This window comes from Henckelia pumila, chromosome 1, assembly GCF_033568475.1.
Source record: "Henckelia pumila isolate YLH828 chromosome 1, ASM3356847v2, whole genome shotgun sequence".
Taxonomy (NCBI): Eukaryota; Viridiplantae; Streptophyta; class Magnoliopsida; order Lamiales; family Gesneriaceae; genus Henckelia; species Henckelia pumila.
In genome coordinates, this window is record NC_133120.1 from 171,789,457 (window position 1) to 171,802,217 (window position 12,761).

At 38.4% G+C, this 12,761-nt stretch overlaps 1 protein-coding gene across 4 annotated transcripts; it reads left to right on the forward strand.

The window, feature by feature from the left end:
• The first annotated feature begins 6,363 nt into the window (after positions 1-6,363).
• Positions 6,364-12,499, forward strand: LOC140874820 (MLO-like protein 11). Of its 4 annotated transcripts, none has more exons than XM_073278241.1 (15): positions 6,364-6,987; positions 7,786-7,843; positions 7,948-8,183; positions 8,411-8,527; positions 9,071-9,131; positions 9,562-9,656; positions 9,830-9,904; positions 10,194-10,279; positions 10,601-10,650; positions 10,897-10,937; positions 11,131-11,301; positions 11,401-11,436; positions 11,597-11,664; positions 11,765-11,825; positions 12,035-12,499. In XM_073278241.1, exons 1-15 carry the CDS (start codon positions 6,874-6,876, stop codon positions 12,419-12,421), a joined length of 1,656 nt encoding a protein of 551 aa, XP_073134342.1. In that variant the 5' UTR covers positions 6,364-6,873; the 3' UTR covers positions 12,422-12,499. The 4 variants fall into 4 exon arrangements, with proteins under 4 accessions (XP_073134342.1, XP_073134343.1, XP_073134344.1 ...); XM_073278242.1 differs by having other exon boundaries at positions 9,562-9,647; XM_073278244.1 differs by having other exon boundaries at positions 6,927-6,987; positions 7,823-7,843.
• Positions 12,500-12,761: the final 262 nt, after the last annotated feature.

Consider the following 12,761-nt stretch of genomic DNA (forward strand, 5'->3'; position numbering starts at 1 on the left):
TTCATCCGGATGGGAGTGATAGCTGGTTTTTCTATGGAGAGGGAGCGCAACCCTCAATGCCATTGGTATCAGCTTTGAGAGCCTGTCGAGCTCTAGAGTCTGGCGGGGAAGGCTATCTTATCTATGCAGTTGATTTGTCCGCTGAGAGCGTTGGGATAGTGACCGGCTAAATCGGTGTGATATAAATCTACTGGCAAGCATACCAGGTCAAGTAATAGTAAAGTGGACTGAGAGTCCAAGTATCGATCACACAGGAACTGTTGTCAATTCTCAAGATTTAATTATTTTACTTAATCTAGACAAAAAAATAGAAAGGATTTTGAATTAAATAAAAATAAGAATATAAAATAACAACTGCTTATGAAATAAAAATTAAAATAACTGAAGAAAAAAATAATTAAAACAAAGACAACCAAGACACACGTAGGTACCGAACAAATCATGTAACATGTAGTTGATTCAGGACTCAGATTTAATCTTAATTCACGGAAATTCTCCTAATTTGTTCAAAGGACTATTTCTAGAACAATCAAACCTATTCAAATATTGATGAAATAATCTTTCATAATTCTAATCAAATTTTAATGCATTAAATATTTGTGAAAATTCAGTTTGCACCCAAGACAACTGTCGACTTGGAATCGATTAACATGCAAGCAAACAGTTGATCAGACTATTCACAAGACAAATATAAATCTAACAATCAATAAAATAAAATCAACTCTGAAAAATCCCAAACAAACATACAAGTTTTCTACATAAATTTGTTCGACCCAATCACGTCGTCTTGGTTGAAAAATAACTACTCGATAATTGAAACTAGAATTAAACAAAAATAAAATAAAAAGAAAGAACAGAAGAAAGAAATAGCGAAGAAATCTTCTCTGCTCCCAGCCGCCACCTTACATCTGCGTTATGCGTGTTGGAACCCCTTTCTCACGTCTGAATAAGTCCTTTAAATATGAGTTTAAAAAGCCCATGAAAAATAGCCCGTAAAATAAGACTTTTTAATTTCCAAAATTTTGATTTTTTCTGATTCCCGACATCTTGCTCGAGCGAGAGACTCTATGTTCCGTAAAATTTCTTGCCCGTATTTCTCGCTCGAGCGAGCACAAGCTCTCGCTCGAGCGAGCATGGTTCTGGACCAAAAATAACTCACGCACACACACTTGCGCGGTTCCCATCTTTCCTTGCGCGATAGCGCTTCGCCTAGCGCTAAACACCATGCGCGTTAGCGCCTTCTTCACCATCAACATCGCAGCTCACTTGCGCAGATCTTCACATCTTCTTTGGTACACAGCAGCTATCCATTTTTTTATCTTAGTTTAACATCAATTCCCCTTCATGCTATCAACCCGAGCAACTCGTTCCTTCTTCATCAAAAATCTCGAGGTACCTTCGATTTTGTACAAATTAACCAAGGGAAATTATGTGAAGATAAAATGCACAAAAATACACAAAACAAGATTAAACACATAACAAATTCATGAAAACTAAACTTAATAATGCCATGAAAATATGCATATAAACTACACTTATCAGATAGAGAGTATTCCTGTTGTGGATGAATTTTCAGATGTATTTTTAGATGAGATTCCGGGTTTTCCTCCTGCTAGGGAAGTCGAGTTTGGCATAGAGTTGATGCCGGGTACTCCGCCTATTTCTCGAGCACCGTATCGTCTGGCTCCGTCAGAGATGCGAGAATTGAAGAATCAATACAGGATCTTTTGGACAAGGGTTACATTCGTCCTAGTGTATCTCCTTGGTGAGCTCCTGTTCTCTTTGTAAGAAGACAGATGGGTCTATGCGGTTGTGCATTGACTACCGACAGCTGAATCGAGTTACTGTGAAGAAAAAGTATCTTTTGTCTCGTATTGATGACTTGTTTGATCAGCTGCGGGTACTTCGGTTTACTCCAAGATTGACATGAGGTCAGGATATCATTAGATGGGAGTCCGAGATCAGGACATAGCCTAGACTGCATTCCGTACTCGCTATGGGCATTACGAGTTTCTAGTGATGCCATTTGGATTGACTAATACGCCGGCTATATTTATGGATCTGATGAACCGTGTCTTCAGGGAGTTTTTGGACAAGCTTGTCGTGGTCTTCATTGACGACATCCTGGTGTACTCGGGTAATGCAGACGAGCATGTTTCTTACTTGCGATTGGTACTGCAGAATCTTCGGGATGAGCAGTTGTACGCAAAACTGAGCAAGTGTGAGTTCTGGATGGATCGAGTTGTTTTTCTTGGCCATATCATATCCAGGGAGGGGATTTCTGTTGATCCGAGCAAGATTGAGGTTGTGCTTAATTGGTCGCGTCCGATGACGGTTGCTGAGATCCGTAGTTTTCTGGGTCTAGCAGGATATTATCGTCGCTTCATTTTGAACTTCTCTCAGATAGCTCGACCGTTGACGCAGCTTACCCGCAAGGGTGTTGATTTCGAGTGGTCCTCAGAGTGTGAGGAGAATTTTTTTGAGCTTTGACGACGATTGACTTCTGCGCCGGTGTTGGCATTACCGTCAGGATCTGGAGGGTACGTGGTTTACACAGATTCTTCTCTTTAGGGGTTGGGTTGTGTCCTGACTCAGAATGGGCATGTAATCGCATACGCTTCTAGGCAGTTGAAGTTGCACGAAGACAATTATTCAGTTCATGATTTGGAGCTGGCAGCCATTGTGTTCGCTTTAAAGATCTGGCGTCATTATCTGTATGGCGAGAAATTTTAGATCTTCACCGACCACAAGAGTCTCAAATATTTGTTCACTCAGGCAGAGTTGAACATGAGGCAGAGGCGTTGGATGGACTTGCTTAAGGACTATGATTGCGAGATTAAGTACCATCCGGGAGCTGCTAATCTCACTGCTGATGTATTCGCGGATTCGGGATGCTCAAATGTCTGATTCAAAGATCCATCGTTTGGCTCGTCTAGCTAACAAGGGTAGCACGTCTGGATTTCACTATCAGTTAGATGATTTTCTGTGTTTGTCTGGTAGGCTTGTAATTTCGGAGGATGAGGAGTTGCGAGAGGAGATTTTGTCTCAGGCGCATCGCACTAAGTTGAGTATTCATCCGGGGAGTAACAAGATGTACAAGGATCTACGTACTCGGTTTTCGTGGAAGGGAATGAAACGCAGTGTTTATCAGTTTGTTTCGAGATATTTTGTGTGTCAGCAGCTCAAGGCAGAACACCGACGACCTGGAGGTTTTCTTCACAGTCTGCCTATTCCTGAGTGGAAATGGGAGTTTATCACGATGGATTTTGTGACCCATTTGCCAGTATCCTTGAGGAATTGTGATGCTATCTGGGTTGTGGTGGACCGAGTCACCAAGTCAGCGCATTTCATTGCCTATAGCCGAGAGTACTCTATGGATCTCATGGCGCGATTGTATATTCAGGAGATCGTTCGACTTCACGAAGTGCCTGTGAGCATTGTCAGCGATCGAGACCCTAGGTTTACTTCTAGGTTCTGTGGGAGTGTTCAGCGTGCGATGGGCACTACTCTCAGTTTGAGTACGGCCTATCATCCGGAGACAGATGGTCAGTCAGAGCGCACTATCCGTACTTTGGAGGATATGCTTCGAGCGTGCGTTATGGATTTTGGTTCAGCCTGGAAGGATCATTTGCCATTGATTGAGTTTGCGTACAACAACAGCTATCATACTAGAATTGGGATGTCACCTTTTGAGGCGTTGTACGGGCAACGTTGTCGTACTCCAGTCTTCTGGGAAGAAGTGGGGGAGAGACAGGCTGAAGGACCAGAGTTATTTCAGCAGACAGAAGATGTTGTTGATCAGATCAAGAAACGGATTAAGACTGCATAGGATCATCAGGCCAGCTATGCTAATACTAAGCGTAGGCCTCTGCAGTTTGATGTTGGGGAGAAAGTGTTTCTGAGAGTGTCACCTTTCCGCAGGATTCTCAGGTTTGGCCTCAAGGGCAAGTTGTCTCCCAGATTTATCGGTCCGTTTGAGATCTTGGAGAGCATTGGCGATTTGGATTATCGGCTAGCTTTGCCACCGTATCTGTACAGTATTCACGACGTGTTCCGCATATCTCTATTGCGACGGTATGTGGCGGATTAGTCTCACATTCTACAACCTTCTGAAGTTCAGGTAGATACGGATTTGACGTATGTAGAGAGACCTATTCATATTCTGGATCATAAGGATAAGGTCTTGCGGAATAAAGTTATTCCTCTGGTTTTAGTTCAGTGGCAGCGCCGAGGCACTGAGAAGGCCACTTGGGAGCTCGAAAGCAGGATGCGTACAGAACATCCTAAGTTGTTTTGATTTCCTTTCGAGTTGTATTCAGTTGTAAACTCTGTAAACGTTTGATTTGAATAAAGAATGTTTCTGCATCTTGTTTTACATTCAGTACTTAAGATCTGATTTCGAGGACGAAATATCTTAAGTGGGGGATAATGTAGTAGCCCGTACCCAGAATTAGTGAGTAACTGTTAATTAATCCAATTAACATGATTAAGGGAATTTCAATTGGATTAGCGGATCCCGGAAATGGACCCAGAATGATCAGATATGGTCCGGAGGGTCAGGCAGAACGGATGCAACGTTCTAGGGACGGACGCAACGTTCGTGCCAGCTAGAATGCGTCACTGCTTACGCACTTGATGTTGACATTCGGACGCAACGTTGGCGAACGGACGCAACGATGGCGAACAGACGCAACGATGGAGGAATGGACGTTCCGTTTGTTGTCTATAAATAGAGGTGCCACACCATTCACCTATCTTCTCTCGATTCCTTGGTCTTCCAGCTTATATCTAGGGCATTCTAGGCATCCCATTGGAAATCCGGAAGTGGCGAAGCGATCCAGGCGTCGTAGCGGAGCTGTGGCCTAGTTTTGAGGCAAGCGACAACAAAAGGCTGATGACGGACGAAGATATAGCTTTTACTTTCTAAAAATATTTAGGAGTGCAATAGCTTAGTTAAGGCTTTTAGAGCACTATAATGATATTAGTATCATTTGGCAGTGTAGTGCGGATTATAGGCGTAGACCTAGAGCTGGTAGAGCGCCTAGTATTTGAGTTACGAAAGTACTGTTTGAGATATCCTGACTGAGTATGCATGTATTATGTGACTACATGATTTATATGCCATGATTTTATGCTGCATACATTTGCATCTTGAGCTATCTCTTTTGAGATGTCTGTTAGTAGGGTTTTGCCTTATCCTGTTAGTGGATGGACTTCCATCGATTTGGGTCCCGCGTATCTACTAGTATTTTTGTATGTGAGCCACCTCCTGAAGCGACGGCACAGCATGCTACATACTAGGGCCCGGTCTGTCTTTGTTATCTGATTCTTGACCTCCAGTCAGTAGACGGTACACTTGCATGCATGTATACTCATACTCTCGAGCTGAGCGTTTTATGCTCACGTCTCGTACTCTGTGTTTTTGGACACCCTATTCCATGGGGCAGGTTTGCGATTGGATGAGGCGGGTGGATCCAAGAGGGGCTAGGCAGTGGTTGGCCAGCTGGAGCTTTGCCTAGGATTTATTCTTTTGTATTGAGTTGATACATCATTCGATTTGGTTGTATAAAATTTGGGTATTTGCAGATTCCTTTCCTTGGAATTGTATTAATGTTTATTGTTTTCGCAGCTTATTTTGGTTTACTGTTTGATTAAGTTAATTGCATGCCTAAGTTCTGTTTAGTAGGTGATCTCGGTAAGGGTCACTACAGATTCTCTTTGAATAAAATTGCAAGTTTTTCTGTAATAAAAAAATTATATTAGAAACAAAAAATATATATTTTTTACTCTTTTTTATGACTTGAGAATCCGCAGCCGCTATCTTTCGATGCGCGCTGGGTAAACTCTCGGACTAACTTAATAACCTACAAACTACATTAGCCAAATAACCACACTAGGACCTCTAGCCAAGAGTTATTCTATGTTTCTAAAGAACTAAATAAAGATAGGCATGGATAAAAAAAAAACTCTTTTTGCAATTCTAATCTTTCAATTTTATTTCATTCCTATTTTCCTTTATAAAAAAAAAAGGTACATTATCTTATCTTATTTACTGATCGGTGGATATGAACATGCTCTAGATCGAAATTGTGGGATACTTTTTAATCATTTCTACCAACTTAAAGGCCGAACTCAATTTTTTTTTTCCGTAAACAAATATCATATACTCAATCAACTTAGACACTCCGACATATATTTTTACTCTTCATTAGTTCATTACCTAACGATGACATATTTTTGGCGCTAAGAAAAAAAAATCGAAATAAAAATAAAATTCAGTTGCGATTTTCAAGAATTGTTGAAAATTGAAAAGGCTAGAAGAATTATGACTCAATTTAATTTCCTAAAAAAAATAAAAAATTTATTGTGCAATGTATCATCGCCGGCTGATTTCTCGAAACGAATACTGAACTCAGTGAAAGTGATTAAAGATTTTCGTCATTTTCTTCCCAATGATCAGTGTCCATGTAGAGTAAAATTTGCGGATATCTGTGAGGCGGGCATGAACTTTGAACATTTACCGTTTCTTCATTGAAGGAATGGCAGTTCTTTCTTGATTCATTCTACTCTCATTTATGCTCCAATTTTGGGGGAAAAAAAACCATATTTTGTTTCGTTGCATGCTGTAAAAGATTCCATGGTGATATTCTTGACTCCTACAGTGTACTGAGAGGTTTGAGAATATATTTGAAACAAAGTCTTGATTTTTGGCCTTCGAACAAATGGGATTTGTTGATTGTGGTATCATAGAGTACCCGCATTATTGGAGACAGGGAGATTAATGAAAATGGAGGGGTTGAAGATGGCCTTAGATTGAAGGGTAATTGTTTTTGGTATAAATTTTTTTAAATATCAGGATCCAAAGCTTTGGATATGTCTGATAATGCAGAGGAGCTGAGGTCTCCAGCATGGTCTATTGGTTTGGTGTTGATTGCATTTATTTCTGCTTCACTGATGGTGGAGCGCTCGATAAACAGATTGTGTAATGTGAGTTGCATTCTGCATTTCGTCTTCGGACGATTGATTTAGTTTTATCCTCCCCATTTATACTTGTGAGTGTAGATTTCTGTAAAATTATAGTTGGATAAAGGAGAAATGTATCTTGTTTGGTAGCAACACTTCGTTTTGCTTCAAGTAACTCTCTTTAGGATGGACACCTATGTTGCATTTCATATATTATGATTATTGAAGAATGAAGGTGCTTTCTGTAGTTTGGGAACATTTCACTTTCTGTTTAGAGTATACTTTTGACCGTATTTATGAGTCTCATCGCTTCCAGCACAGGTAGAATCTTAATTGAACTGCCTGTCTCATTTTCTTCCGTTTGCTCTCAGATAATAAATCATTTGAGATAAGGTTCCTTGAATTTTTTGCATTCTGAAATAATCAATTTTGTATCAAATTATTTGACCATGGTATGTATTGTGAATCCCATTTTCAGCTAGCTGCAGACTCAATTTATGGTGGAAGTCAAACTTTTCTTAATTTTTCACATTGTACTTTGTTTTATTTATGACCTCTTGGGATATGGAAGCACTTGATCAAAACATTAACAGAATTAGATCCTCTTCAGGATTTTCTTTGACTTAACTCATGATGCTTATTGGCTTATCGCTGTAATAATTTTATAATATTTGTACATTTTGGTTCTGTCAAGATTACACATTCTACTTGGGCTTTCAATCTATGGTTCCGTAAGATTGATTGGAAGGATGTCTTATCTTCAACTTTAAATTTATACTCATTAGCAAATTCTGTTTTTCATAAAAAAAAAAATTGATTCAGTGGTTGAAGAAGACTAATAGAAAACCATTGCTTGCAGCCGTGGAGAAAATGAAGGAAGGTAGTGGCTGTTTTTTTCGCAATTTCTAATTGATTGTAGCATGCAACATTTGAATTTCGTCTGTTCTCACTTGACATTGAGCTTCATTTGAAATTTGCCTACAGAATTGATGCTGCTCGGCTTCATATCACTTCTTGTTACCACGACTTCGAGCTTTATATCTAATATATGCATCCCAACAAAAATTTATGATAATGTATTTATCCCATGCACCAAAGTTGAAGTTGACAAGGAAGGGAAAAATAATAATATGCAGGAGCGTAAACTAATGATGGCCCTTATTTATCATCGCATAGATAGAAGGTTGCTGAATCGCCCAAATCGGAATACCTGTGGAGAGGTAATCAGGTCTCTATCAAACATAATGAGAATACTGTGTATGTTTTCTTTTGTCTATTTTGCTATAGTTTGCGATGACATGATTGTTTGATGCACATCATTTGCCTCTGTGCATATAGCACAGTTGCTCTGACTGCCACATTTGGCACCTACTTTTCATGATTTTTTGTGGTTATTTATTTTCCGCCACTTATACAAAAACTAATATTTTTAAATGTTTTAACGCAGAATTATGAACCATTTGTGTCTTATGAAGGCCTTGAGGAACTACATCGATTTATCTTTGTTATGGCAGTTACTCATATATCTTACAGCTGCTTAACAATGCTGCTGGCTATTGTAAAGGTTGTAAATTGGTGTCTCCTTATGCCTACGGAAATAGTGTGCAACCATCTTTGATGATGATTTGTTTAAAACCTAGTTTTTGCAACCATCTATTTTCTGGTGCTGGTGTGTGAATATTCAACACATGCAGTTTTCTTGGAAAAAATCTTTCAAGAACATGGTAAAGGGAAAAATTATTCTGATGAGAAATGCAGAAATGAATTTCTGTATGTAATGCTACTGAGTCATGGTAAAATTTTATCTTTTGTTGACTGTATAAGTAATTTATGATAATATGCATAGAACTGTCAATACTTGAGATAAGGAATTTTTAGATTGAATATCCACGTTTCATGATTCCATGCCAATTTCTTCTCTAAGTTATGCAACTCCTTTATGTACTATGAGTATAACAACGGGAAACCTGTGTTATGTGATGAAACATAACAATTAGTTCCATATTATTGTCCAGTGAATGGAGATCTTTCCGGTCTTTTTGGCTCTTGTATTTTGCTGTTTATTGGATTGATGTCTTCTCATTCTGCCACTCACTATCTCTTGCAGATTCACGGTTGGAGAGTATGGGAAAATGAGGCTCGCATGGACAGGGATAATTCATTAAGAGGTAACTCCACAACAGTGTTTTAGTGTCAAGTTTTACCTTGTATATATAGTTGCATGCACTAACAGGAAAATAGAACCTTTCTTTCTTGCTTTCCTAAAATCTTTATTTCTATTAATGGTAGAGCAGACTCTTGAAAGGGAGTAAAGTGCCTTCTTGCCATCATGTGATGTCTGTTAAAGATGACAAAAATTGATTGAAAGCCTCATTTTAATATTAAAATGGTATTAACACTTTGGTAGATAGTTTATTGTAGCAAATGCCTCAATGGCATATCAGTGACACTGCATTGAAAACTTAAAAATTACAGTTTGGTATAATAGCTTGTAATAATACTAATTCCTCTGTAGTCTCATGCTCCACTAGTTAGTAAAATCCATGAAAAATTGCAATGAAGTTAGGTATAATTGAAGGAAAATTTGTTTCTTTGCAGCAATCTCCAGAGGATCGACAATGCGAAAGCAATCAACCTTTTTTAAAGTCCATCCATCAAATACTATGGATCGAAACAGCTTCCAGGTTTGGGCGGTGAGGTCACTTCTTTCCTTTGCAATTTTCAGTTATGTCATGGTATTCTAGATGTAAGTATGTACAGATCTCGTATTTCAATATATTAAAAAGTATATGTTTAGCTCTGATGCTTGCTAAGAAGGAAAACAATACAGAATATTGATTTAGATTAACGTGCCTTCAATATCCAGACTTGTTTCTTCCGACAATTTGGGCGTTCTGTGGTTCATGCTGATTACCTTGCACTGCGTCAGGGATTCATTATGGTGGGTAAGCAGGGATGCACATGCTAATCATACCCCGTCATGATACACATTTCTCACTCAGAACTAAGCATTGTTTTCATTATTCCCTTCATGAAAATTAAGCATTGCTACCAAGTACTTTTTCATATGTTTGATTAGCTGCAGTTTTCAAATGAATATCTTTGCTGTAGCTTCTTTTGGTGTACCACTGTCTGTATTCCTATTTAGACATGCTAAACTCATCTGTCTCTTGTTATTTTTTCTTTGTTAATGAATCACCTTTATGTATTATGTTTCTTATTTATGGCAGAACCACAACCTTAACACAAAATATGATTTTCACAGCTATATGATTCGTTCCATGGAAGAGGAATTTCAATCCATAGTCGGTGTTAGGTAAGGAGAAAATATCATATAATACTTATTTTCAATTGAAGTTTCTGAAACGATTCTTGTTCTGGACAAATTGGTTGGTCCATAAAATACTAATAACAGATCAAAGAAGACGTTCAATTGCTTTATCCTTCATTTTAGTTTAGTGATGCCCTTTATTAACTCAATAATTCGATCGTCTTCCAAAATGCGCGCTTAGAGTTAAGCTCTCTTTATCCATGTAGATCAAAACTTCAAACGAATGATCTCTTGATCTGTAATGTCTTGTGTTGACGCTTTCATGAAGAAGCATAGTGACCTTCCTTTCTTCTTGAATTTATACAGTGCTCCTCTATGGGGATTTGTCGTAGCTTTTATGCTATTCAATTTTAAAGGTATGCCAGTTGAAGCTTCCTTTTCTTTTGACTATAACTCAATGTAGCTAGAAAGAATGATGGTGCTCGTTGTTCTGATATTCCCTTGCTTTTGGAGGATCTTTCTTATAATTTCAAAGTTATCCCTTCTATAAATGACCTGTATTTCTGAATATACTTTTCCACGTATTGATTGTTATAGTCTAGCATATTATTTGATATGTCTAACAAAACTAATTTGTAGTTGATCGACTCTGTAAATTTCAGGATCGGAATTCTATTTTTGGGTTGCACTTATTCCAATAACCGTAAGTAAATTTTACTTGAAACGTGCCAGGTCTTTAAACTTTGTCTGCATTTCTTTTTATGCCCTCCTTAGATCTCCCACTGCAGGTTCGCGGATGCCAAAGGATTCTTTGGTTTCTTTTGTTTCATCTTTGCATGTAAAAGGAATATAACAATGTCATTGACAAGATTATTTCCTTCCATATTTATACTCAGCTCGTTCTATTCGTGGGTGCAAAACTGCAACATGTCATGGCAACCTTGGCATTGGAGAGTGCCGGAATAAGTGGGAGTTTCTCAGGATCTAGGTTTAAGCTTCGAGACGAACTGTTTTGGTTCAATAATCCTGAATTTCTGCTGTCCTTGATCCATTTTATTCTTTTCCAGGTCTGCCAGTTCATATTTTAAACTTTTGACACCTTTGCAATGCTGGTCTACACGACGCATTTGATGTCCGACTCTAATCTTTCCATGTTTTTTTTGTAGAACTCATTTGAGCTGGCTTCCTTCTTTTGGTTTTGGGTACACCCCCTCCTCTCTTGCATTCATTTGTTTCTAGTATGTTCTGAATCGAATTAGGCTGGCTCCCTACGTGCTATACACCGCGTACTTTTAGTGCAAATCACATAAAACCTACACTAGGAGCATTTTGAATTCAGAGTGTCTGTGCCTTTGATTGCAGTGGCAGTTCGGCTATAATTCGTGCTTCATAAAGAACCATTCGATGGTTTATCTACGACTGAGTATTGGGTATGCATGAACTCAAACTAACTTCGCAGTCAGGCGCCTTCCTTTTGTCTATGACCTTGAAAAATAGATCTTACCCAACTTTGCCTGTACTTTTCCTTAGGCTTGCAGGGCTATTTTTATGCAGCTACAGCACCTTGCCACTCTATGCATTGGTTACCCAGGTACAACATACAGCATACCGACTAGAGCGTAATAGAACTGAACTGGCTCGCATACTTTTTAATAGTACTGACTCGTATTTGAAGTTATCCAACTGGAACCAAATGCTTTTAAAAACATTTTTTTAGCTAAGGAGAGCAGCTTATTAACTTTAATATATTGATAACTGTTTTGTCGGTATGTTCTGATATTTAAGGATTCTTGAATGTAGATGGGAACAAACTATAAGGCAGCCCTTCTTCCACAGAGCATAAGAGAGACGATGTATGGATGGGGAAAGGAAGCTAGAAGAAGGAGAAAACACGGTGTCTTCGACGATGATTCAACAGTACGAACGGACAGAAGCTCGGTCGTATCAGACGACGAAGATGATGATAAATGGTCGTTATATAGTCCTAGATTCACCTTTAACAAAAGTGTTGAAATTGAGTTGCAACCACCTGCTGTTGTTATTGCTGATACTTCTCCTGTTTCTCACGAAACTAATAGCCGACTTGGTACTCCTCTCCTTCGACCCTCGCCGGTTTCGTCCCCACTAGCTACAAGAATTCCACCACAAATGGTGCAAAGGTCCTCATTGCCCCGAGAAAGTCAGTGACATCAAGAATGTTGCATGGGTTTTAACTGAGATTTATTTAGGATATGAGGTTTACCAAAAGTGGATTCGTACGGTTCACTTGGGATGAATTTCGATTATATAGTTTTAAAGTTATAATAAAACAAAATAGCATGAATTTCAAATGAGAAGGTAAATTTGAAATCTATCCTAATTATTAATTAATATAAAATATTATATAAACATGTAAAATATATGTTTTTTTTGTTGCTTTGCATTTTGATAATTTAATAATTTGTTAAAATTTGACTTAAATCTATTAAGCTTGTTTATTTTATTTTATTTTGTTAGAGAGTTGACTACAATATGTCCAGGACCATGC

What these genes read in the sequence shown, in the direction of transcription:
- LOC140874820 (XM_073278241.1), top strand. Translation starts at nt 6,874, where the DNA reads ATGTCTGATAATGCAGAGGAGCTGAGGTCTCCAGCATGGTCTATTGGT. An exon ending in CGATAAACAGATTGTGTAAT is followed by an intron (nt 6,988 to 7,785) that starts GTGAGTTGCATT and finishes AAATTGATTCAG; the next exon opens with TGGTTGAAGAAGACTAATAG. An exon ending in TTGCACTTATTCCAATAACC is followed by an intron (nt 10,938 to 11,130) that starts GTAAGTAAATTT and finishes ATTTATACTCAG; the next exon opens with CTCGTTCTATTCGTGGGTGC.